The sequence below is a fragment of the Somniosus microcephalus genome, chromosome 10, assembly GCF_052327205.1.
Source record: "Somniosus microcephalus isolate GS21.2 chromosome 10, FLI_Smic_1.0, whole genome shotgun sequence".
Lineage (NCBI taxonomy): Eukaryota > Metazoa > Chordata > Chondrichthyes > Squaliformes > Somniosidae > Somniosus > Somniosus microcephalus.
Genome location: NC_140996.1, coordinates 165,234,110 through 165,259,320, shown reverse-complemented (window position 1 = coordinate 165,259,320; position 25,211 = coordinate 165,234,110). Strand labels below are relative to the sequence as shown.

Here is a 25,211-nt window from a genome sequence, read left to right as displayed (position 1 = left end):
CAGGTGATTAGGAGCAGATGGAGGTGGAAAGGAAGGCCAAAAGAGCTAACCAGATGGCCAGGTCCTAGTTCTGCTGAGGAGGAGAGATGCAGACTTCAGTGGCTCAGTATTTTTAAAAAATGATTTCTGTGCACCAACAATTGATGTGCCTGTCCAGAAGCTTCCAAAACATATTGAATATGGTGGAATTCACCTGCCACTTGTATGAGGTTCTCACACATGGCATTGACATTCTGCCTTCAATCTTCTGAGCGCGCGGTCACTTCAATGACTGTTCCAGCTAAGCCCTCCCTTCAGGAGTCTGTAATGGCAATAATAGAAGTTCTCAGGGATGCTCATGCAGGTTTTGGGCCCAGTCATCCTCTCCACATTGGACAGACGAGGAGATCGAATGAATAGGGGATTCATACCGTAGGAGGGGCAATCGTGCAGAGGCAATGGAAAAAGATGCCGGGGTAAAAGTTTCTGCTAAGGCCGCAATGGGGAAACTGGGCACAAATTGTGCTATTTTTCCGAAGTGATGTTGTGATTCAAGTTTCTGTCCAAAATGATTTGCATATCGGCAAACATAAAATTTCCAGTGAATTAACGCAATGGAGCCGCATAGAAAACATAGAAAATAGGAGCAGGCGTAGGCCATTCGGCCCTTCGAGCCTGCTCCGCCATTCAATGAGATCATGGCTGATCATCCAAATTCAGTACCCTGTCCCTGCCTTCTCCCCATATCCCTTTAGCCTTAAGAAATATATCTAACTCCTTCTTGAATATATTTAATGAACAGGCCTCCACTGCCCTCTGTGGCAGAGAATTCCACAGGTTCACCACTCTCTGGGTGAAGAAATTCCTCCTCATTTCAGTCCTAAATGGCTTACCCCTTATCCTTAGACTATGACCCCTGGTTCTGGACTCCCCGGCCATCATAAACCCCCCTGCGAGGATGTTGGTCCCATTTCTGCTGAGGTGTAACCCGTCCAGCTTGTTCCCACCTTCCCCAGAATCGGTCCCAATGCCTCAGGAATTTAAATCCCTCCCTCCTACACCATCTCTCCAGCCACGCATTCATCTGATCTATTCTCCTATGTCTGCTCTCGCTAGCACGTGGCACTGGGAGTACTCCTGAGATTACTACCTTTGAGGTCCTGCTTTTTCATTTGTTTGTTAGCTCCCTATATTCTGTTTGCAGTACCTCATCCCTCTTTCTACCTATGTCGTTGGTACCGATATGGACCACAACCACTGGCTGTTCACCCTCCCCCTTCATAATGTCCTGCAGCCGCTCAGTGACATCCTTGACCCTGGCACCAGGGAGGCAACATACCATCCTGGAGTCACGTCTGTGGCCACAGAAACGTCTATCTTTCCCCTTACGATAGAATCACGGGCGTGATCAACAAGTGACTGGGAACAGAGCCAATTGGGCCTCAAGTATCTGGGGAGAGGTCATATTAAAAAAGTCTGAACATTTTACCTTCAGAGTGAGGCTGAAGAGAAAAAGGTAAGAGGACACTCCTCTCTGGAAAGAAATGCCATGTGACCTGACTTATCTGATTGATTGATTTAATACAGAGCAGTAGTGAGTGATTTCAATCTGAGCAGTGTGCAAATTGATTTTAAAATTCTGTATTCATCCAATTGATTGATTTAAATTAATTTTAATTTAATGATCCATAAAGAAGTGATGAGTCTTTTCAATCTAAGCACTGCAAATTGATTTAAGGAATGCATTGATCTGATCTGAATGATTTAAATTAATTTTAATCATATATGAGCAGTGATGAGTTTTTTCAATCTGAGTAATTTCTCCCATCGTACAGATGACTGATTCAAAAATTTGTAAAGCTGGGTGCAAGAGGGCATACAGCTTTATGTATGAGGACCTCCAGGCACTCCTCGATGAGATTGAGGCACGGCGAGGGAAGCTTGGTTGCCTCATCTTGAGTCCAGCCCTCACGGGCAGTGAGAAGGCGTGCCTGGAGGGAGGTGGCATAGAAGCTAAGTGGGTCGACCTTGATCCCCAGGATGGCAGACCAGTGCCAGAAGAAAGTTAATGACCTGACAACTTCGGGGAAGGTGAGCAATTCGACAGACTCGGGCGAAGCAACAGGACGAGCAACCTGTCAGAGGATTGAACCCTCCTCTCCTGATATATGCACGGCAGTAGCTTGCTGGAATTCCTTGTCACATGTTTTTACCTTTTTCTTTTGTCGTTGCAGGCCAAAAAATGCACACAATGCCCGGGAAAGGGCAAAGCGTGGTGGAGGTATCCCAATCCTCAGGGTGTTAACCCCCCATGAGCAGAAGGCAGCATTGTGGCTGTGGCCCAGACAGGCGGGAGGACTGCAAGAACCAGTGTGTACCTACCCTTTGGCCATTCAACGCATCCATACAGGATAGAAACAAGAAACAGTGCCTGCTGCAGAGGCAGGAAGACAGCAGTTGATAATGCAACTTTATTGAAGGGAAGTATCAGTTCTAATAATGGATTTACAGATGTTACAAGTTGGCTTGGGATGCTTCAGACCAATTAAAACAGCAGATGGAATTGGCATCATTTTACATATGACAGACATAATTCAACCAAGTTTGAAAGAAGGGGGGTGAGTGAAGTATAAAATCTTCCATGCTGGCTAGAATTACTTCACTGACACAGACAAAAGATTCAAAAGAGTTAATCGAGCAGTCAGACCAGGGAAAGGCAGCACCAGGTATTTACAGTTTAACAAAGGCACTTATGATACCTGGAGGACTAAATATCAGCATGCTACAGGAAACTTTGGTTTATCCGGAGGTTGTATTGCCGGAAACCTTGATCTAACGGCAGAAATCAGCAGCCGTTTTGTTAGGTTTTTTTTCTTTTTTTTTCTTCTAGCATTTTTTTAAAAACAGTCTCTGGAAAGCCTCTCTGAAGCTGTTGCTAAGCTACAGAGACGCTTCCAAGGTACAGGCCGACTGTTTACAAGCTGTTGCTAAGCAACAGTGTTTGTTGTCAGATACGGAGATGAAAACCTCCGTATCCTTCAACATTAGCGCTGGTCTGTCCGGAAGTTTTCATAGATCGGCATCACGCCGGTCCTGTCGGTGCCGGATATCGCGAAGTTTCCTGTATTAGCATCACTTCCCCAGCAAGATGGTGGAGCTCTAACACTGTAACTTTGCACAGGATGGTGAAAAGATTCACACCGAAATCTGGTAGATTTGCATTCCATCATATTTTCCTGTTTGGAATCACCCCAATCTCAATTTTTAATAACAAAATGTATCCATACTCTGAAAAATATCTTGTAAGAAGTCTAATTTTTGAACTTAACATGATGACTCAGTAAGTGTAGTAGCATTTATTCAGAATTATGCCAGGAAAATTAAAATGTTAATTAACACATACAATAATTTCCACCCTTTAATATGCAGTTGTGGCAGAGACCACATAGGGACAGTAACACAATTCACTATGTATAGCCAATGTTGTTATCGCTCCACGTTATGTACGGAACTTGGTTGGGTTATCGGGGCAGGGTCCATAAGAACATAAGAAGTAGGAGCAGGAGTAGGCCATACGGCCCCTCGGGTCTGCTCCGCCATTCAATAGGATCATGGCTGATCCAAAGCTAGACTCACGTCCACTTCCCTACCCTCTCCCCGTAACCCCTAATTCCCTTATCTGCTAGGTAACTGTCTATCTCCGTTTTAAATTTATTTAATGTTGCAGCTTCCACAGCTCTCTGGGGTAGCAAATTCCATAGATTTACTACTCTGAGTGAAGAAGTTTCTCCTCATCTCAGTTTTGAAAGGGCAGCCCCTTATTCTAAGATTATGCCCCCTAGTTCTAGTCTCACCCAGCAGTGAAAACATCCTCACCGCATCCACCCGATCAATCCCCCTTACAATCTTATATGTTTCAATAAGATCGCCTCTCATTCTTCTGAATTCCAATGAGTAGAGGCCCAACCTACTCAACCTTTCCTCATACGTCAACCCCCTCATCTCCGGAATCAACCGAGTGAACCTTCTCTGAACCGTCGTCGATTGTGTGATAACGTCATAGCCCTGCGACGAGGCCGAGTCCCTCAGTCCATGCGGAGAGTTAATAAAGCTAACACGCGTTTTTCTTTGCTGCTATGAAAGTCTCGCAGTCTGTTTATTTCCAGCGACTCCTACATTGGTGACCCCGTTTCTTTTTTGGACGTTTCCAAAGACTTTATCTGAGATGGCGACGAACGCCGTTTCTCTCAAATTACCAGAGTTTTGGGAACGACAGGCTGCCACTTGGTTCGCCCAGGCCGAGGCTCAGTTTGCACTCCAGGACATCACCACGGACGACACGAAGTATTATTAAGTTGTCTCTGCTCTCGGCAGCTCCACCGCGGCCAGAATCGTGAGCCTGCTCGAGGACCCCCCAGAGCACCACAAATTTGCGATGCTGAGAATGCACCTCCTAGAGACTTTTGGACTAACTGAAACCGAGCGCGCACGCCAGCTTCTCTCTCTACCCGGGCTTGGCGACTCCAAGCCCTCAGAACTGATGGACCATATATTAACCCTCCTGGGCAAGCACAAGCCGTGTTTCCTCTTCAGAGAACTGTTCCTACAACAGCTGCCAGGGCAGGTACAGTCGGTTTTAGCCAACTCTCATATTAGTGATTTCCGTGACCTGGCCAAGGAGGTCGACAAATTTTTCTCTGCCGGGCAACAGTACTGCGCGGCCATGCGGGGCCCTGCCCCCACCGCCACAGCCCAACGGCGGCAGCACCCAAGCATGTGCTTCTACCACGCGCAGTTCGGCCCCAACGCTAAGAAGTGCCGGCCCCCATGCAGCTTTACCACGTCGGGAAACACGAAGGCCCACTCATTAGCTACCATGGCTGTCGGCCGTTCAGGTAGTCTGTTATTCATTACGGACACTGACTCTGGACGTCGTTTCCTCTGCGACACAGGTGCCCAGGTGAGCGTCCTGCCCGCGTCAACCGTAGACATACAGGGGGGAAACCACGGCCCCGCCCTCGAAGCCGCCAACAGCAGTTCCATCCGTACTTTCGGGAAACGGAGCGTGGCGCTGTGTTTTGGCGGGCAGGGTTTCTCTTGGGACTTTGTTACAGCGAAAATGTCCACCCCCCTTCTCGGCGCTGACTTCCTCTGCGCCAATGGCCTTTTGGTGGACGTCAAGAACCGACGTCTCATCAACGCTGAGACTTTCAATTCGCTCAGTGGTTCCGGCACGACGAAGTTGTCCTGTGCACTCTCGGCCTCTGACGAGTTTTCCCGCCTCCTCGCCGGGTTCCCGGACCTCACGAAGCCCACTTTCTCGTCCGCCGCCACCAAGCACGGGGTAGAACACCACATCCCGACCACCGGTCCGCCTCTCTACGCTCGTGCTTGGCGCCTCGACCCGGGGAAACTCGCCATCGCTAAAGCAGAGTTCAACACAATGGAGCACCTCGGCATCATTCGCCTCGGCATCATTTGCTGGTCGAACAATCTGTGGGCCTCGCCCCTCCACGTCGCACCGAAACCAGGCGGCGGTTGGCGCCTGTGCGGCGATTACCGGCGCCTCAATGACGCTACGACCCCTGACCGCTACCTGATTCCACACATCCAGGACTTTTCCACCCGCCTGGCCAGGAAAGTTGTTTTCTCTAAAGTGGACCTCGTTCGGGGTTACCACCAGGTCCCCGTTCGGCCGCAGGACGTCCCAAAAACCGCGGTGATCACCCCGTTTGGGCTGTTCCAATTCCTCCGCATGCCATTCGGTCTCAAAAACACCGCTCAGGCTTTTCAACGCCTAATGGACACCGTGTTATGGGACCTGATGTTCCTGTTCGTCTACCTGGACGACATTCTCATCGCCAGCGCCTCCAGGACGGAGCATGTGTCCCACCTCTGGACTCGCTTCGAACGCCTCAGCCAGCACGGCCTTATCGTCAATCCGGCCAAGTGCCAGTTCGGGCTGCCCTCGATCGACTTTCTCGGTCACCGCATCACAAAGGACGGGGCGGTGCCACTGCCGTCGAAAGTGGAGGCCGTGAAGGATTTTCCGCGACCCTTCACCATGAAGGCCCTGCAGGAGTTTTTGGGCATGGTGAACTTTTATCATCGCTTCATTTCCCGGGCAACCCAGCTTATGCGGCCCCTTTACGAGGCCCTCAAAGGCAAGCCCACCAAGCTCGCCGTCGACTGGTCCGAGGAGATGGCCAATTCTTTCACGGACACGAAAAGGGCCCTGGCTAATGTGACCATGCTGGCGCATCCGTTGCCCGATGCGCCGATCGCTCTCACCACTGACGCTTCGGACTATGCTGTTGGCGCCATCCACGAACAGTGGGTCAATGGCACCTGGCAGCCGCTCGCCTTCATCAGCGGGCAGCTCCGCCCCAACGAGCGGAAGTACAGCACCTTCGATCGCGAGCTTCTTGGCCTCTACCTGGACGACAGTTGGATCGACAGACTCCCGTGGGTCATGCTGGGACTCAGGACCGCCCCCAAGGAGGACCTCCAGTCCTCGTCCGCCGAGCTCGTCTACAGGCAGCCGCTGCGGGTTCCCGGGGATTTCGTCCCCAACGCCACGGACCCTTGGTCCGCAGCCCGTCAGCGGTCCGCCCTCCTGGACAACGCCAAAGTTTTCACGCCGGTGCCCACGTTGCAGCACGGTCTCCCTCAGTCCCACGTTCCGCCCGACCTTTGTGCGACGGAGTACGTTTTCGTCCGCCATGACGCCCACCCTACAACGGACCATTCCGCGTCCTGGAAGCCGGGGACAAGGCCTTCGTGGTGGATGTCGGCGGTAAGCCGGACTACATTTCTGTGGACCGTCTTAAGCCGGCCCACCTGGATCTGGACCGACCCATTGGGTTGGCTCAGCCCCCGCGGCGGGGCCGACCTCCGGCTTCTGCACCCTCAGTCCACCACTGAGCGCCCGGGGACACTCCTGCGACCCTCCCGGTCCCCGCCCCGGGCTTAAGGAGCCGTTTCGGTCGTGTGATCCGGGCCCCTCAATGACTGACATTGCCAGTTCTAGTGAATTCTGGGGGGACGTATGTGGCAGAGACCACATAGGGACAGTAACACAATTCACTATGTATAGCCAATGTTGTTATCGCTCCATGTTATGTACGGAGCTTGGTTGGGTTATCGGGGCAGGGTCGCTTTAAGAGTCGTCGATAGTGTGGTGACGTCATAGCCCTGCGACGAGGCCCAGTCCCTCAGTCCATGCGGAGAGTTAATAAAGCTAACAGGCGTTTTTCTTTGCTGCTATGAAAGTCTCGCAGTCTGTTTATTTCCAGTGACTCCTACACAGTGTTAAATTAAAATAAATAATTCTAACATATTGTAACATAGCTAACATATTTTCTCCAAGAGTATTTTAACTAATAGAATCAAGTTCAAACTTCATGACTAAAGTCACAACTATCCTAATATCAATTATTTTAAATTGGTACTGTAGCAAACATGTCCTTTTATATACAATTGTGTTTCCTCTACCATTAGTACAGGAGAATAGTTAAACATAGACCAATCTGTTGATTTGTTTGTACACCACCTGTTCCAAATCTACACTCTTAAACTTCAACAACATCCCCCAAATAGCTTTGTATTTATTAGACTAAAACATGTGTGTTAATGTCATTGAAGTAACTGTAAATATAGTCTAATAATTTTAAGAGGTAGTTGGATTGCAAGTTTGAATTCCACTGAATTCTCAACTGACACTTGGGTTTTATTATCCATTGCCTCTTTCAATAGATTTCTTTTTATTGTGGAAGGAAAGGGGAAGAAACAAGCAATTTGTATTTATATATCACCTTTCATGTTTCACAAAAAAATCTTGGTGACTATTACGTAGACTAACATAATACCATCTTGCACACAAGATTCCACAAACAGCAATGAGATGAATGACTAGTTAATTTGTTTTGTGGTGTTGGATGAGGGAGGAATGTTGATAAGAATTCCCTGCTCTTCCATTAGTGCCACAGGATTGTTAATCATAGAATCTACCCAAGAGCCACCAAACCAGTCCATGTGAACCACTGGAACGGGCAGTTTAAGGGATCATCTTAAGGACACCACCTCTAACAAAGAAATACTTCATTACTGCACTGGAGTATCAACCTGAATTATGTCTTCAATTCCTAGAAAAGGATTTGGACCCAAATCTTTGCACTCAGAGAGGAGAATGCTATGAACTAGACCACACACTGGCTGTGAAAAAGTATAAAGCCATTCCCTTTTGTCCCAGTTGAAGCAACATGGTGGTAGGAAATTAGATGCAGGTCTTAAAAAGGGAAAGGAGAGGGGGAAAATTCTAAGTGTAAATACTGCATTACTTTAATGAGATCTAAATGTAATGTTATTCATATCTAAAGTAAATTCTGGACTATAGAATCTTCTAAAAGGCAAATAATATGAACTGAAGATTATAGGTACTTGACTGCTGGGGTGATCTGTGCAGAAATGCCTGTACTGGAAGATTAAAATGAGATTAAAAAGTATTCAAGAATAACAAATCTAGTTTTTTCAATATTAAAAAAGCTCAGATTTGAGTGTGATGCAAGAGCTTAAGCATTTAATACAAGTTATTGCACAACAATATGAAGTCCAAATTCATGCACAACTTTTCAGATAAGTTAGGCTGTAAACACAGTATACTACTAACTCCTGAAGTAAATGTACTTGAAGGAGAAAAAATTGCAGGGATATGGGGAAAGAGCGAGGGAGTGGGACTAACTGGATTGCTCTTTGAAAGAGTCGGCACAGATTCGATGGGCCGAATGACCTCCTTCTGTGTTGTACTATTCTATAATTCTATGATACTTGCTCTCATTAAATTCTGCAGCGTTCAACTTGAAACAGGCTGCCCGAGAGAAATAACAACTGATGAACCAAATTTGAACTGTGACCTTAATGCTTCAAAGGTTGCACTACTTATTCTATATTATTTCTAACAACTACAGGAAACTTTGTGCTATCCGGAAGTTGAATGTCCGGCAACTTTGATCTAACGGCAGAAATCAGCAGCCATTTTGGTTAGGTGTTTTTTTTTCACCTAGCATTCTTTTCACAGGCAGGCTCTGGAAAGCGTCTTTGTCGCTTAGCAACAGCTTCAGAGACGCTTCCAAGCTACTGGGCCGAGTGTTTACAAGCTGTTGCTGAGCAACAGTGTTTGTGGTCAGACACAGCAGGCTCTAGAAAGCGTCTCTGTATCTTAGCAACAGCTTCAGAGACGCTTCCAAGCCACAGGCCGAGTGTTTACAAGCTGTTGCTGAGCAAGTGTTTGTTGTCAGATACTGCGATGAAAAGCTCCTATCTGGTAACATTGACGCTGGTCTATCTGGAGCTTTTAAAAAAACGGCAGTAGCTCGGTCCCATGGGTGCCGGATAGCACAAAGTTTCCTGTATTTAGTTAATTGTTCAAAGACACATGTTTAAGTTGTCAAACATTATTCAACATTTTTCTTCCACAATGTTATTTTAGAAAATAAAATGATTGTCCTCAGAATTCAAGAGAATGGTAGTTTTCTGAATGAAAGACAAAGCATGATGCTTTGCGCACATAATATAATTCTAAGATTTTTTTCAAGTACCATCAACTTCACCTTTTACATTTACTGAAAATCAAATCCTTTCAGTATTTAAAAAAATCTCGATTCTACTGTAATTTACTCCCTTAACAGTAGCAGCAAAGGTTAATGTTAATCAGATAGTTGGAACAGAAGTACACAGACTTAAAGTAATTGTCCCACTTGCTCTAATTCAAGTAAATTTAATTTAAACTGCTCTTCTGACATTTGGGGGGTGATTTTAAACTAACCTGCCCAGCGGGAAAGGTGTGGGTTCAGGTCGGCTACCTGCTTTACACCCAGCTTGATTTTACTCCATTGAAGTCAGTGGAGAGTAAGATCAGGCGCTGTGTAATCTGGGTGCCCGACCCAAACCTGCCCGTTTGCCAGCCGGTGGATTAGAAACATAGAAGATAGGAGCAGGAGTAGGCCCTTCGAGCCTGGTCCGCCATTCAATGAGATCATGGCTGATCATCCAAATTCAGTACCCTGTCCCTGCCTTCTCCCCATATCCCTTGATCCCTTTAGCCTCAAGAAATATATCCAACTCTTTCTTGAATATATTTAATGAACTGGCCTCCACCGCCTCTGTGGCAGAGAATTCCACAGGTTCACCACTCTCTGGGTGAAGAAGTTCCTCCTCATTTCAGTCCTAAATGGCTTACCCCTTATCCTTAGACTATGACCCCTGGTTCTGGACACCCCGGCCATCTGAAACATCCTTCCTGCATCTAGTCTGTCCAGACCTGACAGAATTTTATAGGTTTCGATGAGATCCCCTCTCAATCTTCTAAACTCCAGTGAGTATAAACCCAATCGACACAATCTCTCCTCATACGTCATTCCTGCCATCCCAGGTATCAGCCTGGTGAATCTTCGCTGCACTCCCTCCATGGCAAGAACGTCCTTCCTCAGGTAAGGTGACCAAAACTGCACACAATACTCAAGGTGCGGTCTCACCAAGGCCCTGTACAACTGTAGCAAGACATCCTTGTTCCTGTACTCGAACCCTCTTGCTACGAAGGCCAAGATACCATTTGCCTTCTTAACCGCCTGCTGCACCTGCATGCTTACCTTCAGCGACTGGTGCACAATAACACCCAGGTCTCTTTGCACTTCCCCTTCTCCCAATCTATTGCCATTCAAATAATAATCTACCTTCCTGTTTTTGCCACCAAAGTGGATAACCTCGCATTTATCCACATTATAGTGCATTTGCCATGTTTCTGCCCAATCACCCAACCTGTCCAAATCGTCCTGGAGTTTCACGACATCCTCCTCACAGCTTACCCTCCCACCCAGCTTTGTGTCGTCTGCAAATTTGGAGATATTACATCCAATTCCCTCATCCAGATCATTAATATATAGTGAACAGCTGGGGTCCTAGGACCGATCCTTGCGGTACCCCATTAGTCACTGCCTGCCACTCGGAAAACGACCCGTTTATTCTAACTCTTTGCTTTCTGTCCGCCAACCAGTTCTCTATCCAAGTCAATACCTTGCCCCCAATCCCATGTGCCTTAATTTTGCATGCTAATCTCTTATGTGAGACCTTATTGAAATCCTTCTGAAAGTCCAAATACACCACATCCACTGGTTCTCCCATATCTATTTTACCAGTTACATCCTCAAAAAATTCCAGTAGATTAGTCAAGCATGATTTACCTTTTGTAAATCCATGTTGACTTTGTCCGATCCTGTCACTGCTTTCCAAGTGCTCTGCGATTACATCTTTTATAATAGACTCCAGCATTTTCCCCACTACCGATGTCAGGCTTACCGGTCTATAATTCCCCGCTTTTTCTCTACCACCTTTTTTGAATAGTGGGGTAACATTAGCTACCCTCCAATCCATGGGTACCGTTCCAGAGTCTATCGAGTTCTGGAAGATGACCAGCAATGCATCTACTATCTCTAGGGCCACTTCCTTAAGTACCCTGGGATGTAGACCATCAGGCCCTGGGGATTTATCGGCCTTCAGTCCCATCAATTTTCCTAACACCATTTCCCTACAAATACTGATTTCTTTCAGTTCCTCCCTTTCATCAGGCCCTATGTTCCCCGACATCTCTGGGAGGTTATTTGTGTCCTCCTTTGTGAAGACAGAACCAAAGTATGTATTTAGTTGGTCTGCCATTTCCTTGTTTCCCATTATAAATTCCCCTGATTCTGACTGTAAGGGACCTACGCTTGACTTCACCAATCTTTTTCTCTTCACATATCTATAAAAGCTTTGTGTCAGTTTTTATGTTCCCTGATAGCTTACTCTCATATTCTATTTTCCCTTTCTTAATTAATCCCTTTGTCCTCCTTTGTTGACTCCTAAACTGCTCCCAATCCTCAGGATTATTGCTTTTTCTAGCCAATTTATATGTCCTCTCCTTGGATCTTATGCTATCCCTAATTTCCCTTGTTAGCCACGGTTGAGTCACCTTTTTTGTTTTATTTTTATGCCAAACTGGGATGAACAAATTCTGTAGCTCATCCATTCGGTCTTTGAATGTTTGCCATTGCCTATCCACTGTCAACCCTTTGAGTGCCATTCCCCAATCAATCCTACCCAACTCGCTCCTCAGACCATCGTAGTTTCATTTATTTAAATTGAGGACCCTTGTCTCTGAGTCGACTATTTCATTCTCCATCTTAATGAAGAATTCGATCATATTATGATCGCTCCGACCCAAGGGGCCTCGTACAAGATTGCTAATTAATCCTTTCTCGTTACATAATACCCAGTCTAAGATGGCCTGATCTCTGGTTGGTTCCTCGACATATTGGTCCAGGAATTCCTCCTCCACAGTATTGTTACTAATTTGGTTGGCCCAATCTATATGTAGATTAAAGTCACCCATGATGACTGCTGTGCCCTTATTGCACGCTTCTTTAATTTCCCTTTTAATGCCATCCCCAACCTCCGCCTTACTGTTTGGAGGTCTATATACCACTCCCACTAATGTTTTTTTCCCCTTAGTATTTCTCAATTCTACCCATACAGATTCCACGTCATCAGAGCTAATATCCTTCATTACAATTGTATTAATCCCTTCTTTAACCAGTAATGCTACCCCACCTCCCTTTCCTTTTTGCCTATCTTTCCTGAATATCAAATACCCCTGGATGTTGAGTTCCCAGTCTTGGCCATCCTTGAGCCACGTTTCCGTAATCCCAACCAAATCATATCCGTTTACCTCTATTTGCGCAGCCAATTCGTCCACCTTATTACAAATGCTCCTCGCATTAAGACACAAAGCCTTCAGGCTTGTTTTTTTAACGCTCTTAGACCTATTAGAATTATTATTTACTGTGGCCACGTTTGATTTAAACCGTTGATTTCTCTGACTGCCACTTTTGTTTCTCTCCTTCCTATCTTTTGCTTTTATCCCTGTTTTCCTTTCCTCTGTCTCCATGCTCAGGTTCCCAACCCCCTGCCATTTTAGTTTAAACCCCCCCGAACAGCACTAGCAAACACTCCCCCTACGACATCGGTCCCAGCCCTGCCCAGGTGCAAACCGTCCCGTTTGTACTGGTCCCACCTCTCCCAGAACTGGTTCCAATGTCCAAGGAATTTGAATCCCTCCTCCTTGCACCATTCTTCTAGCCACGTATTCATTTGAAATATCCTCCTATTTCTACTCTGACTAGCACGTGGCACTGGTAGCAATCCTGAGATTACTACCTTTGAGGTCCTATTTTTTTAATTTACCTCCTAACTCCCTATATTCTGCTTTTAGGACCTCATCCCGTTTTTTTACCTATATCGTTGGTGCCTATGTGCACCACGACAACTGGCTGTTCACCCTCCCCCTCCAAAATGTTCTGCAGCCGCTCCGAGACGTCCTTGACCCTTGCACCAGGGAGGCAACACACCATCCTGGAGTCTCCATTGCGGCCGCAAAAACGCCTATCTTACAATTGAGTCCCCTATCACTATAGCTCTTCCACTCTTTTTCCTCCCAGCCTGTGCAGCAGAGCCACCCATGGTGCCAGGAAGTTGGCTGCTGCTACCTTCCCCTGATGAGTCATCCCCCCAAACAGTATTCAAAGTGGTATATCTGTTGGAGAGGGGGATGGCCGCAGGGGATTCCTGCACTACCTGCCAGCGCCTCTTACTCTGCCTGCTGGTCACCCATTCCCTTCCTGCCTGTACACCCTTTACCTGCGCTGTGACCAACTCGCTATATGTGATATTCACGACGTCCTCAGCATCGCGAATGCTCCAAAATGAATCCATCCGCAGCTCCAGTGCCGCAATGCGGTCTGTCAGTAGCTGCAGCTGGACACACTTCCCGCACACATGGTCGTCAGGGACGCAGGAAGCATCCCTGATTTCCCACATAGAGCAGGAGGAGCACACTACGGGGCTGGGCTGTCCTGTCATGATTTACCCTTTAACTAATTAATTAAAATTAAATGAATCCCACCAGTTTCACTACAGTTAAATGATATATTTAAGGGCCCTGGTTTACAAACTGTTCCCGCTACACCACAGCAACCTTAAACTATAAACCACAGACTTAAAGTTTTAAAACGAGAGAAATACTCCAACCAATCACCTACCTGTTTTGTGGTGATGTCACACCTCCAATACTTTTTACCTCTCTCCTTGCCTGAGATTGGAGATTGGTACGCCTACCTGAGCCTCTGGGGCCTTTTGTAGTCGCTCTGCCCCGCCTCCCGCCGCTGCCGCACTGAGGCCTACCTGAGCCTCTGGGGCCTCTTGTAGTCGCTCTGCCGCTCCGCTCCTCTGGGGCCTCTTGTAGTCGCTCTGCTGCTCCGCTCCGCCTTCCGCCGCTGCCGCACTGAGGCCTACCTGAGCCTCTGGGGCCTCTTGTAGTCGCTCTGCCGCTCTGCTCCGCCTCCAGCCGCTGCCGCACTGAGGCCTACCTGAGCCTCTGGTAGTCGCTCTGCCGCTCCGCTCCGCCTCCTGCTGCTGCCGCACTGAGGCCTACCTGAGCCTCTGGGGCCTCTTGTAGTCGCTCTGCCGCTCTGCTCCGCCTCCAGCCGCTGCCGCACTGAGGCCTACCTGAGCCTCTGGTAGTCGCTCTGCCGCTCCGCTCCGCCTCCCGCCGCTGCCGCACTGAGGCCTACCTGAGCCTCTGGGGCCTCTTGTAGTCGCTCTGCCGCTCCGCTCCTCTGGGGCCTCTTGTAGTCGCTCTGCTGCTCCGCTCCGCCTTCCGCCGCACTGAGGCCTACCTGAGCCTCTGGGGCCTCTTGTAGTCGCTCTGCCGCTCTGCTCCGCCTCCAGCCGCTGCCGCACTGAGGCCTACCTGAGCCTCTGGTAGTCGCTCTGCCGCTCCGCTCCGCCTCCTGCTGCTGCCGCACTGAGGCCTACCTGAGCCTCTGGGGCCTCTTGTAGTCGCTCTGCCGCTCTGCTCCGCCTCCAGCCGCTGCCGCACTGAGGCCTACCTGAGCCTCTGGTAGTCGCTCTGCCGCTCTGCTCCGCCTCCCGCTGCTGCCGCACTGAGGCCTACCTGAGCCTCTGGGGCCTCTTGTAGTCGCTCTGCCGCTCCGCTCCGCCTCCCGCCGCTGCCGCACTGAGGCCTACCTGAGCCTCTGGGGCCTCTTGTAGTCGCTCTGCCGCTCTGCTCCGCCTCCAGCCGCTGCCGATGCGTTAGGTTAAAATTATACTGTTGGTTTTGCCTATTTACTATTTTAGCTTTTAATTTTCTTACTCACTTTCCTTCTTCCAGTTTCCCAATTCTCCCTTTCTGGCTTAATGCCTTCCTTCTATTCTTTCCCTTTTTCTGCAGCTGTACTGTTAAGAGACAGATATGCCTGAAAACAATTAAATAAGCTTTAATACCAAATTCAAGAACATGGAAGCTTAAAAAAAAAGTTTGTTTCTAGATCTCAATATAAACTAGAATGAATATTTTACTGATTGCATTTCTGTATGTTTTCCAGTCTAATGTGCTTAGTCATAAAAAGGAATTAATACATGTGACATGAAGAACGAACCAGCTAAAACAATTACTGCAATGTGTAAAGTGCAATTTTACAAGAAATTTATGCAAGAATAGTTTCTTTCAGAATACCTCCTCAGTCATTTCTTAATCTCAATTCTAAAATGATACCAATATTCGCAACTTTATTCTGAAACTAGAGAAAGAGTGGATAATATCTTATCTGCTGTAGCTCTGTCCTAATACATATCATCTTTGCTGCAACACTGCTGTTTCTCCTTTTTGTATCAAAGATAGAACTAGGTTTTCTCGGTACTAAATCAATGTGCATATTTAGTAAAAACAGCAATAAGTACTTAAAGTGCACGTCTAACAAATTAAACATCTAAGAGAAACAGAAACATTATGGAGCAAATTTCTTATTCAACATTTATTACAAATGGCAAGTTTAGAAAGCCTTCCCTTTAGATGTTTTACTAATGGCAGAGGAGAGACAGATATAAATTTAGATAATTAAAAACAGCAGACATGCAAAAGTTCTGAAATTCATTGATTGCAGATTAAAGAAATTTGATGAGATAATTGGTAAAAAACAAAATGAATGTTCTGTCCCTTACTAATATGAAATTAATACTCTAACCATACACATACAATATTAATACACTGGCCCGTACTAATATTCTGTAGGGCAACTTAAAAAAAAAAAATCACAATTCCAAAACATACAGATTTTTTTAAACAAAATCTGGAGGAGTCAATGATTACATTGAAATCCTACTGGATTTTAATACATTTGTATGCTCCAGTAAAATCTTATACTTCAACATTTTTTGGGGGGAGAGCGAAGCAAAGAATAATACAATCATGAGCATTACATTAAGAATCTGATACTTTGTTTCAGTAAAACATTTTGTATTATGATCAATGAAGATAAGAGGGCAAAATGATGAGTATACAGGCTGCTTAAAAACAAAGCTGTAGGCAATTTGAGGGCCATCACCTTAATTAAAAAAGTTTGTTTGGTGAGGAAGAAAAGCCATGCATCATTTTTAATATATGCACAAGTGACATGCTGATGCATTTGAACATGATGTATGCTTTTATATCATGTTTTCATAAATAAACACATTTTCATGTAGGTGATGCCCCTTTAAGGAACTTCATAAACTACAATGTTTTAACTACAGGTTTTCCCAACTATTGCTTTTTAAACAGCAACCTATATTTTTGTATATATATATATATGTCATGGTAAGGAATAACAATGCTAAAAATTTATTTTTTATCCATTCTGCAACCAGACATCAGGTTTGCAGATTAGATATGGCACTGGTGTGATGAATCACAAAATTTCCCATATACCAGCTGGAATGCACTTCAAGCCAAATGTCAAATGTGTGCACTCTACTGCACACTTGTATGCCCAATAACTTTTATTCTACATATCAATGAGTAAGATTAATGTCAATCAATGTCAAACTGTAGAATACAATTTACACTGCGAACACATAATCCTCTGGACATATGACAGACTAGACAAACTATTTGCCACAGAACTTTCAAAACAAATCTGTCAAAACAGAAGATATTTTCTCTATCTAATCTACAATTAAACCCAAAGTACAATTATTTAGTACACTTAGGCACCCATATTTATTGGGATGTTAAAATTACCAAATATATAGTTTAATCCCATAAAATGTGTATGGTTATGCAAATGCTCTATTCCGTTGATTGAAATACATTCTTCCATAGTAAGTAATGTCTGTAATTTTGTTACGGTCATGATAAAACTTTTAAACTAAAGGACTTTACAGAACTACAGACTACAGCATTACAAAGCACAACAAGAGAAGTGCAGCTTATCAGTGCTGATGTATGGAACATTAAAAAAAAAGTCTCTTCAATTGATTAGAATGTAACACTCCATGCTGCCACAATATGAGCAAGTGTTTATGGAGAATGCCTTCAGTGTTCATGTGAATGTATAGCATGTGTAGTCCTTTTTACTGCACCAAATGGGGAACTAAAACAAAGCATGCATACAGTCACCATGGTCATCAAATATGCTGGTTGTGATCAAGGCTGTGATTTAACTTCAGTTTCTTAAAATCAGTTCACACACAAGTACAGAGGTGAGGCAGTGATGTGGCTTATGGCAAGATGAAGATTTACAGATTCATTAGACTCTCTGAGGCTGCAAAATGGGGACACAGGGTCATGTCTGGGTTCTGAAGCTGCTTTATAATCTGCTTGTGGAACTTTTCTCGAACACGATTAAATTCCATTATGTCAAGAGGATCCTCTTCAATCCAGAATTTGTGAAACTCATGCATCAGGTAGCCTGTATAGAACACAGGGACAATTTTTTTTTTTAACATTTCTTCTTACAGGAAAAATGTGTAAAGATCAACAAACAAAGCAATTTTATTACAATTCAGTTTCATTAGTTCAAGTACTTAGATCCTAAAAATACTGTGGAGGAGGAATTCCTGGAGTGTTTACGGGATGGTTTCCTGGACCAATATGTCAAGGAACCAACCAGAGATCAGGCCATCTTAGACTGGGTATTATGTAACGAGAAAGGATTAATTAGCAATCTTGTTGTACGAGGCCCCTTGGGTCGGAGCGATCATAATATGATCAAATTCTTTCATTAAGATGGAGAATGAAGTAGTTGACTCAGACTAGGGACCTAAATTTAAATAAAGGGAACTACGATGGTCTGAGGTGCGAGTTGGGTAGGATTGATTGGGGAATGTCACTCAAAGGGTTGACGGTGGATAGGCAATGGCAAACATTCAAAGACCGCATGGATGAACTACAGAAAATGTTCATCCCAGTTTGGCACAAAAATAAAACAAAAAAGGTGACTCAACCGTGGCTAACAAGGGAAATTAAGGATAGCATAAGATCCAAGGAGAGGACATATAAATTGGCCAGGAAAAGCAATAATCCTGAGGATTGGGAGCAATTCAGGATTCAACAAAGGAGGACAAAGGGATTAATTAAGAAGGGGAAAATAGAATATGAGAGTAGGCTTGCAGGGAACATAAAAACTGACTGTAAAAGCTTTTATAGATGTGTGAAGAGAAAAAGATTGGTGAAGTCAAGCATAGGTCCCTTGCAGTCAGAATCAGGGGAATTTATAATGGGGAACAAAGAAATGGCAGACCAACTAAATACATATTTTGGTTCTGTCTTCACAAAGGAGGACACAAATAACCTTCAAAGATGCCGGGGAACATAGGATCTGATGAAAGGGAGGAACTGAAAGAAATCAGTATTTGTAGGGAAATGGTGTTAGGGAAATTGAAGGCCGATAAATCCCCAGGGCCTGATAATCTACATCCTAGGGTACTTAAGGAAGTGGCCCTAGAAATAGTAGATGCATTGCTGATCATTTTCCAACATTCGATGGAATCTGGAACAGTACCCATGGATTGGAGGGTAGCTAATGCTACCCCACTATTCAAAAAAGGTGGGAGAGAGAAAACGGGGAATTACAGACCGGTAAGCCTGACATCGGTAGTGGGGAAATTGCTAGAGTCCATTTAAAAGATGTAATAGCAGAGCACTTGGAAAACAGTGACAGGATCGGACAAAGTCAACATGGATTTACAAAAGGTAAATCGTGCTTGACTAATCTACTGGAATTTTTTGAGGATGTAACTGGTAAAATAGATAAGGGAGAACCAGTGGATGTGGTGTATCTGGACTTTCAGAAGGCCTTCGATAAGGTCCCGCATAAGAAATTCGCATGTAAAGTTAAGGCACATGGGATTGGGGGCAAGGTATTGACTTGGATAGAGAACTGGTTGGCAGACAAAGCAAAGAGTTGGAATAAACGGGTCCTTTTCAGAGTGGCAGGCAGTGACTAGTGGGGTACCGCAGGGATCGGTCCTTGGACTCCAGCTATTCACAATATATATTAATGATCTAGACAAGGGAACTAGATGTAATATCTCCAAATTTGCAGACGACACAAAGCTGGGTGGGCGTGTGTGCTGTGAGGAGGATGTCGAGAAACTCCAGGATGATTTGGACATGTTGGGTGATTGGGCAGAAACATGGTAGATGCAATACAACGTGGATAAATGTGAGGTTGTCCACTTTGGTGGCAAAAACAGGAAGGCAGATTATTATCTGAATGGCAATAGATTGGGAGAAGGGGAAGTGCAACGAGACCTGGGTGTCCTTGTGCACCAGTCGCTGAAGGTAAGCATGCAGGTGCAGCAGGCGGTTAAGAAGGCAAATGGTATGTTGGCCTTCGTAGCGAGAGGGTTTGAGTACAGGAACAAGGATGTCTTGCTGCAGTTGTACAGGGCCTTGGTGAGACCACATCTTGAGTATTGTGTGCAGTTTTGGTCGCCTTATCTGAGGAAGGATGTTTTTGCCACGGAAGAGGTTCAGCGAAGATTCACCAGGCTGATACCTGGGATGGCAGGAATGACATATGAGGAGAGATTGGGTCGACTGGGCTTGTACTCGCTGGAGTTTAGAAGAATGAGGGGTGATCTCATTGAAACTTATAAAGTTCTGACAGGACTGGACAGACTAGATGCAGGAAGGATGTTCCCGATGGTCGAGGAGTCCAGAACCAGGGGACACAGTCTAAGGATAAAGGGTAAGCCATTTAGGACAGAAATTAGGAGGAATTTCTTCACGCAGAGAGTGGTGAACCTGTGGAACTCTACCACAGAAGGCGGTGGAGGCCAGTTCATTAAATATATTCAAGAAGGAGTTGGATATATTTCTTAAGGCTAAAGGGATCAAGGGGTATGGGGAGAAAGCAGGGACCGGGTACTGAATTTGGATGATCAGCCGTGATTGCATTGAATGGCGGAGCAGGCTCGAGGGGCCAAATGGCCTACTTCTGCTCCTATCTTCTATGTTTCTATAAAAGGAAAGCATGCTAACTTACTAAGCTTCCAATCTACGAAGGGACTTGGCAGCGATAAAAAGCAGCGAGGCCAGGAGAGGCCTCAGAGCAGCGGCGGCAGGCAGCGAGAGGCGGGACCTGAGGGAGACTCGGCGGCGATAAAAAGCGGCAGCGAGGCCAGGAGAGGCCTCAGAGCAGCGGCGGCGGCAGGCAGCGAGAGGCGGGACCTGAGGGAGACTCGGCGGCGAGGTACAAAAGGCGGCAGCGGGGCCAGGAGAGGCCTCAGAGCAGCGGCGGCAGGCAGCGAGAGGCGGGACCTGAGGGAGACTCGGCGGCGAGGTACAAAAGGCGGCAGCGAGGCCAGGAGAGGCATACCAAACTCCAGTCTGCGAGCTCGGTAGTTGCAGAGAGGTAAAAAGTAATCGGGGTGTGACGTCACCAGGGAGCAGGTAAGTGATTGGTTGGTGAGTATTTCTCTCTTTTCATTACAAGCTTGACTTCTGTGGTGTTAAATTTCTAGGGGCTCTGTGTTGTAGTGAGGACAGTTGGTAAATAAAGCGCCCTAGAGTATATCTGTAACTGGGGTATTGAATAAATTTTTTAGATTAATTAAAGGAGTAAGTCATGGCAGGACAGCTCAGACCCGTGTTCTGCTCCTCCTGCTCTATGTGGGAAATCAGGGACGCTGCCAGTGTCCCTGGCGACCATGTGTGCGGGAAATGCATCCAGCTGCAGCTACTTGTAGACCGCATTGTGGCGCTCGAGCTGCGGGTGGATGAATTTTGGAGCATACGCGATGCTGAGAGGCTCGTGGATAGCACGTTTAGCGAGTTGTTCACGCCTCAGGGTAGGGCAGCACAGGGGGTGACCATCAGGCGGAGCAACAAAGGAAGGCAGGTAGTGCAGGGAACCCCTGCGGACATCCCCCTTTCAAACAAGTATACCGCTTTGGATACTGTTGAGGGGGATGACTCACCAGGGGAAGGCAGCAGCAGCCAACTTCCTGGCACTGGCGGTGCTCCTGCTGCCCAGGAAGGGGGGAAAAAGAGTGGGAGAGCAATAGTGGTAGGGGATTCTATAGTAAGGGGAACAGATAGGCGTTTCTGTGGCCGTAGACGTGAATCCAGGATGGTTTGTTGCCTCCCTGGTGCCAGGGTCAAGGATGTCACTGAGCGGCTGCAGGGCATTCTGGAGGGGGAGGGTGAACAGCCAGTGGTCGTGGACCACATTGGTACCAACGACATAGGTAAAAAGAGGGATGAGGTCCTGCAGCAAGAATTTAGGGAGCTAGGTGAAGGATTAAAGAGCAGGACCTCAAGGGTTGTAATCTCTGGATTACTCCCGGTGCCACGTGCTAGTAAGTATAGGAATAGGAAGATAGAACAGATGAATGCGTGGCTAAAGGGATGGTGCAGGGGGGAGGGCTTTAGTTTCCTGGATCACTGGGTCTGCTTCTGGGAAAGGTGGGACTTGTACAAGTCGGACGGTTTACACCTGAACCAGAGGGGAACCAATATCCTTGCGGGGAGGTTTGCTAGCACTGCTGGGGGGGGTTTCACAGAATCACAGAATCACAGAAACCCCACAGTGCAGATAGAGGCCATTTCGGCCCATCGAGCCTGCACCGACACATATCCCACCCGATCCCCGTAACCCCTACGCCAACACATATCCCACCCTATCCCTGTAACCCCACGTATTTAACCCCCTAACACAAAGGGTCAATTTATCATAGCCAATCAACCTAACCCGCACATCTTTGGACTGTGGGAGGAAACCGGAGCACCCGGAGAAAACCCACGCAAACACGGGGAGAATGTGCAAACTCCACACAGACAGTCGCCCGAGGCTGGATTTGAACCCGGGTCTCTGGTGCTGTGAGGCAACAGTGCTAACCACTATGCCACCGTGCTGCCCTTGGCAGGGGGATGGGGTACAGAGTGGAGCTATAGTAGGGGGTGATTTACAGCCAAATACAGAGGGAGAAACAAGTCAGCTGGGAAGGCAAAGCAAATATGTGAAGGCAAAAGAGAATATGGCAGGGCTGGAAGGCATTTATTTTAATGCAAGGAGTCTTGCAAATAAGGTGGATGAACTGAAGTTGTTGTTGAACACATGGGAGTACGATATTGTTGCTATCACGGAGACATGGTTGAGGGAGGGTCAGGACTGGCAGCTCAATATTCCGGGGTATAGAATCTTCAGGCGAGACAGAGGGGGGTGTAAAAGGGGAGGGGGTGTTGCAATATTAATTAAGGAGTCAATTACTGCTGTAAGGAGGGATGATATATTAGCGGGTTCCTCTAATGAGGCCTTATGGGTAGAACTTAAAAACAAAAAGGGGGCAAGCACTTTGCTGGGAGTGTACTATAGGCCCCCAAACAGTCAGGGGGAGATAGAGGAACAGATATGTAGGCAAATCTCAGAAAAGTGTGAAAATAATAGGGTAATAATAGTGGGGGATTTCAACTTCCCCAATATAAATTGGGATAGTCAGAGTGTGAAAGGCTTAGAGGGTGCAGAATTCTTAAAGTGCATCCAGGAGAGCTTTTTGAGCCAACATGTAGAAAGTCCTACAAGAGAGGGGGCGGTACTGGACCTAATTCTGGGGAATGTAGCCGGGCAAGTGGTGGAAGTGTCAGTAGGAGAGCATTTTGGCGACAGTGACCACAATTCGGTGAGATTTAAGGTGGTCATGGAAAAAGACAAAGGCGGCCCGGAAATAAGGGTTCTAAATTGGGGGAAGGCCGATTTTAATATGATAAGGCAGGATCTGGCCAAATTGGACTGGGAGCAGCTACTTCTAGGAAAATCCGCATCAAAACAGTGGGAGACTTTCAGAAGGGAAATAGAGAGAGTACAACGCCAACATGTTCCTGTAAAGGTCAAGGGTGGGACCAACAAGCAAAGGGAACCTTGGATGACAAGGGATATACAAAAATGCATTAGAAATAAAAGGGGGGCTTTTGGCAGTTACAAAAGACTAAAGACGGAAGAAGCCCTAGAGGAGTATAAAAAATGCAGGGGCATACTTAAAAAAGAAATTAGGAGGGCGAGGAGGGGCCATGAAATAACACTGGCGAGCAAAATAAAGGAAAATCCTAAGATGTTTTATAAGTATATTAAGGGCAAGAGGATAACCAGGGAAAGGGTAGGGCCCATTAGGGACCAAAGTGGCAATCTGTGTGTAGAGCCAGATGATGTAGGCGGGGTTTTAAATGAATTTTTTGCATCTGTGTTCACTATGGAGAAAGACGATGCAGACATAGAAATCGGGCAAGGGGGCTGTGACATACTTGAACATATTAGCATCGAGAGGGAGGAGGTGCTAGCGGTTTTAGCAGGCCAAAAAGTGGATAAATCCCCAGGCCCGGACGAGATGTATCCCAGGCTGCTGTGGGAGGCAAAGGAGGAGATTGCAGGGGCTCTGACACAAATTTTCAGAACCTCTCTGGCCACAGGGGATGTACCAGAGGACTGGAGAACAGCTAACGTAGTACCATTATTCAAGAAGGGTAGCAGGGATAAACCAGGGAATTACAGGCCAGTGAGCCTAACATCTGTGGTAGGGAAATTATTGGAAAAAATTCTGAGGGACAAAATTAGTCTCCACTTGGAGAGGCAAGGATTAATCGGGGATAGTCAGCATGGCTTTGTCAAGGGTAAATCATGTCTGACAAATCTGATTGAATTTTTCGAGGGGGTGACTAGGGGGGTGGATGAGGGAAATGCTGTGGATGTGGTTTACATGGACTTCAGTAAAGCTTTTGACAAAGTCCCGCATAGGAGACTGGTCAAGAAGGTAAGGGCCCATGGGATCCAGGGTGCCTTGGATCCTAAACTGGCTGAGTGGCAGGAGGCAGAGGGTGATGGTCGAAGGTTGCTTTTGTGACTGGAAGCCTGTGTCCAGTGGGGTACCTCAGGGATCGGTGCTGGGTCCCTTGTTGTTTGTGATCTACATAAATGATTTGGATGAGAATGTAAAAGGTATGATCAGTAAGTTCGCAGATGACACGAAAATTGGTGGGGTGGTAAATTGCGAGGAGGAAAGCCTCAGGCTACAGGACGATATAAACGGGTTGGTCAGATGGGCGGAAAAGTGGCAAATGGAATTTAACCCTGAAAAGTGCGAGGTGATGCATTTTGGACGGACAAATAAGGCAAGGGAATACACGATGAGTGGTAGGACCCTAGGAAGTACAGAGGGTCAGAGGGACCTTGGTGTACATGTACATAGATCCCTGAAGGCAGCGGAACAGGTAGATAAGGTGGTTAAAAAGGCATATGGGATACTTGCCTTCATTAGCCGAGGCATAGAATATAAGAGCAAGGAGGTTATGATGGAGCTGTACAAAACGCTGGTGAGGCCACAGCTGGAGTACTGTGTGCAGTTCTGGTCGCCTCACTATAGGAAGGATGTGATTGCTTTGGAGAGGGTGCAGAGGAGATTCACCAGGATGTTACCTGGGATGGAGCGCCTCAGCTATGAAGAGAGGCTGGACAGGCTGGGGTTGTTTTCCTTGGAGCAAAGAAGGCTGAGGGGGGACCTGATTGAGGTGTACAAAATGATGAGGGGCATAGATAGGGTAGATAAAGAGGAACTTTTCCCCTTAGTAGGGGGGTCAATAACAAGGGGGCATAGATTCAGGGTAAGGGGCAGGAGATTTAGAGGGGATTTGAGGAGGAACTTTTTCACCCAGAGGGTGGTTGGAATGTGGAACTCAATGCCTAAAAGGGTGGTAGAGGCAGGAACCCTCACAACATTCAAGAAGCATTTGGATGAGCACTTGAAATGCCATTGCATACAAGGCTATGGACCAAATCCTGGAAAATGGGATTAGACTGGACAGGGATGGATGGGCGGCGCAGACACGA

General features: G+C 46.5%; 1 protein-coding gene across 3 annotated transcripts in view; it reads right to left on the bottom strand.

Annotated features, from left to right (window-relative positions):
* Nucleotides 1-15,869: 15,869 nt before the first annotated feature.
* Nucleotides 15,870-25,211, bottom strand: part of elmod1 (ELMO/CED-12 domain containing 1) — a 118,051-nt gene continuing 108,709 nt past the window's right edge. For all 3 annotated transcript variants that reach the window (XM_085999082.1, XM_085999084.1, XM_085999083.1), the window contains one exon: nucleotides 15,870-17,798. In XM_085999082.1, coding sequence (XP_085855208.1) covers nucleotides 17,626-17,798 — 173 coding nt within the window. In that variant the 3' untranslated portion in view covers nucleotides 15,870-17,625. The remainder of the gene's footprint in view (nucleotides 17,799-25,211) is intronic.